The sequence below is a fragment of the Acyrthosiphon pisum genome, chromosome A1 (genome assembly GCF_005508785.2).
Source record: "Acyrthosiphon pisum isolate AL4f chromosome A1, pea_aphid_22Mar2018_4r6ur, whole genome shotgun sequence".
NCBI classification, from domain to species: Eukaryota; Metazoa; Arthropoda; class Insecta; order Hemiptera; family Aphididae; genus Acyrthosiphon; species Acyrthosiphon pisum.
The window spans coordinates 26,690,029-26,694,091 of NC_042494.1; the positions used below are offsets into that span (position 1 = coordinate 26,690,029).

General features: G+C 28.9%; 1 protein-coding gene across 1 annotated transcript in view; it reads left to right on the forward strand.

Annotated features, from left to right (window-relative positions):
* The first annotated feature begins 2,326 nt into the window (after positions 1–2,326).
* The window catches only part of LOC107882774, a 16,914-nt gene continuing 15,177 nt past the window's right edge, over positions 2,327–4,063 (forward strand). Inside the window, exon 1 of the mRNA XM_016801675.2 lies at positions 2,327–2,674. Within this exon, the coding sequence (XP_016657164.1) occupies positions 2,557–2,674 (118 nt within the window). The 5' untranslated portion in view covers positions 2,327–2,556. The remainder of the gene's footprint in view (positions 2,675–4,063) is intronic.

Below are 4,063 nucleotides of genomic sequence, written 5' to 3' on the forward strand. Positions count from 1 at the left end.
CTCAAAAATGATTCACGTGACATGCGCACTGTCTCCATAAGACTTCTGAATAAGTACATGAACAATTTAGCCTTATCAATAAAATTGTATCCAATGTTAAAATTTTTTTAAAAAGTGCCATCACGTATACCTATTATATACATATATTTTCTTCAACAAATTGCATAATTTTACATATTTTATAAACTTTTACTGCATATTATACCGCATATTTGATATTTCGAGCCATATTGCTTATAATTAATTATTGGAGTGTACATTTTACGAAGAAGAATATCTGCTGCAGTGTGAAATATAAAATGCACAAATTGATTCAGAAAAGCTTAGATACCTACAGCACTGAGAGTTGAAGTTCTTTTTAAATTTTAACATAAAATAATTATTAGTTATAACTAACAACTATAAATAATTACTATAAAAACCAAAAAATATTTGATTTATGAATAATCTGATAGTAAAGCAATACATTTAATTAATGCCAATTTATTTAATTTAGGTATGAATTTAGTTTTTGATACATTAAACACCGCTGCGTGTTGAAAATATTTTCATGATATATATTGAATACATATTTACATAGAAGTAGATAGAACTGCAGTATCGACAAACGGTGCGTCGTCTCAAACCATACAAATCCAAATATCTTTAGATAGGTCATAAACTATCTTATGAACATAATTTAGGAAATATTAACAATTTAATTTATTCATCTTTTTAAAATAATACGTCTGGATATATTATTTTTTTATAAATACATAAACAAATTCTATATTATCTAAAACATTACACGTCCAAAATTAAATGAATTGTTTTTGACAAAAGTAACAAGTCCGCGGACTTGTTATATTTGTCCGCTTAATTATTTAGATTATGTTAAAATATTTATTGTATGTATCATTAAATTAGGACTTGTTATATGTGTGCACTAAAAAAACAAAAATTAAAGTATAAATAAAACATGTTTTAATTATTATATTAACTTATAATGTTTTATCGAATCAAAAAGACGACCCAGATAAACCCTATGGACTAATAAAACGATTTTGAGAAAAATTGGACATACAACTTATGGCCTCTTAGCCATCGACACATGGAACGAGTATTAGCTAGTTACTGTGCACATTATCAGTGGCTCCCAACCCTATTACCTTGAAAATAAGGGGTTTTGAGTGGGTATAATAACATAAAATAATTAACTTGAAATATGCTCATAATTAATCACAGATTATATTGGTTGATACCTTAATATTTACTAATATTATCAATTAAAATATGAGAAAATCTATAAAACAATATAATTTTGAGGTTGTGAGGGGGTGGGTGCGTGGGTAAAGTTATTTCTTGCTACACCTGAAAAATATATCTTGGGCGCCACTACACATTATGATCAATAATAATACCATAAAAATGTTTATGATGGCGCTCGTGCGTTGTTATATTTTATCCGTTGTCTGCATTATTACGTTGACGAATAGTAAACAATTATATGTACCGGGTGATCTATTTAACATAAGCCACTCATTATTTCAAAAACTATTTACTATATTAACGATATTTTTTTTACATTATTTTAAATTATTAACTTTTTTAAACTACTACATGTATTTTCATTTCCTAATTGCAAAGCAAAGTATTTTTTGGAGTACTTCGGCGTATTAATATCGAATTTTGGTCGAGTTCTTTAGGGTAATCAATTAATATTTTTGAAGTGCAACATTTAGGTCCTGGAAATTGTTCACAGTCCATCAAAAACCATTAAACAAAAAAGATAAATGACAACATTATGGAACGTATAATCTTAATGGTTTTTGCTTTTTTTTCTTGTTTGCTGATCAGGTCAAATTTGTCTGCGGCTCGCCATTTGATGACTTCTACTATAAGCTATTTAAAGTTTAGAAGAGCGGAGTGGAGTACAAGGATACCTACCCCAACAAATGTTGGTCCATAAGTGCTCATAATTAAATAACTACTTGTCAAAAATTTGATTTTTATAAATCGAATTACTCTGAATAATATTCTGCAACGGAATATGAAATGAAAAATAAGTTTTGTTATTCAAAAGAGTAAAAAACTTGATGTTGTTCTGAAAAGACTTAAAATTATGCAAAATAAATATTTTCAAAATTGTAAGTTTTTTCTGAAATATTGAGTAGGTATCTTAGATTAAACATATCACTCCGTATTTATAGTATGCATTATACTTAATATGTTAATCACATCAAACTAATTCGTCAGATACCACTTGTGGCTCACTCGATCTCGTTGTAGTATAAACGATGATGATAACGACTCGACAGCCATTTCCATTTGACGTACCTACCTATAAATTATAATAAACAAACAGTTACCGCTGAACCACTTTATAACGATACACGATATAATATACCTATACAGGTGTTATATTCTCTTATTTATTAATTGTTATTACATCGCGTACCGATGTTACACGCGTGAACGATGTAGTTTTTCGTGTGCAACGAACCGACACCTTTGGCACGCGAATGTCACATTCTGTTTGTCTACCTATAGAAGAAAACTTCAAAGATCCAAATAAACATGCCCCCCAGTCCTTGTAGTTCGCAAAACAATCGGCTGCCGGATATAACTGAGAGTGCAGGGGACACGCTGGTTTACGATCGCGAGATATTCAATATTGGAAGTTCTGACTTCATCCGTAAGTATATAAATAAACCATAAACGTAACATAATTAAATAGCGTCGCTGTCGAACCGTTACAACAACCTTAAAAAAGTGTACGATATTGACATGAATTTTATCTTATGTGTGCGGTTTTTGGATTCAACAGCTCCAATATAAACGACGTCAAGTTTGGCCTATAGGTAAACATTTTTGGACGCACATAAATTGCTTTCCATTTGAAAGCAAATCAAATTGCATCGAATTGACTCCCGTTAATTTTTTTTTCAGAAGGTTACTATTGACTAGATTCTAGATATCAAAAATAAAATTTACTTGAATTTTGTCCTAGTATAAGATGGTGACCCTCTGGCCTCTTGTACCGGAAACACACCCAACACATATAAATAATCTAATTAATCGATTTCTAGTTTCAATCACAAACATTGATTTTTTTTTTTAAATTAAAAACTATTATGAGTGTATTCACTAGACTACGAACTGCAGTTTATCCAGAAGGATATAAGTCTGCATTTAGACTAAGTATAGGAAAACATTGTAAATTAAACTAATTGAATGTTAAGTCAATGTCGATTGATTTAATATAAACCTGAGCTAATACAATATATTATATAGAATATTAATATTTTAATAAATAGACCAACACGTCATATTTTTTAACATTATGGAAATCGATATAGTATACCTACAGGTACAACTATATCGATATATTAATTAATAATCTATGTGTGCTATGGAAAACAATTCGAATAGCCACGTAGGTGTATTCGAATTGCCTCCGAAAACAACTCGGAGGCAATTCTAGTGAAAAAAGGTGGGTAAGTGGATGTCGCTCTACTGTACAGTAGGTTACAAGTGGGTCACTGTATAATGGATAGTATTAAATTTGAATTCAATGACATAATATCACTGTATAAGAAAAACGATTCTGAGCGGACACGGTATGTCAGTCTAGGTATAAGGTATCTTATATACTTATCTAGTTATCTATGGTATTAAAAAAAAAATTGACCAATAATAGGTATCTATAATAAATTCCAAATTAATCATATCACAATATCCATTAGGTACTTATAACGCGTTATGCATCAACAACAAATCGTGGTAGGTACTATCATAGATATATAATAGTATACTTTAGAAATTTCTATAATATACAATCACAACAAAATAAATAAAATATTTATTCCAGGTTTTTTAATATGTAATTTCGTCCAAATTTGAACTTAAAATGACTATAAAAATAAACTGTGCCTATGTATTTCTTAGAATTTTTGGCAACAGAATTAAATATTTACGTGGAATCTTGTTTAAAATTTTCAATCCTTAGATATAAAAGTTAAACATTTTATAAATTTTTAACTACAAAATAATTATTCAATGTTATATTTGATAAATTTTGTCA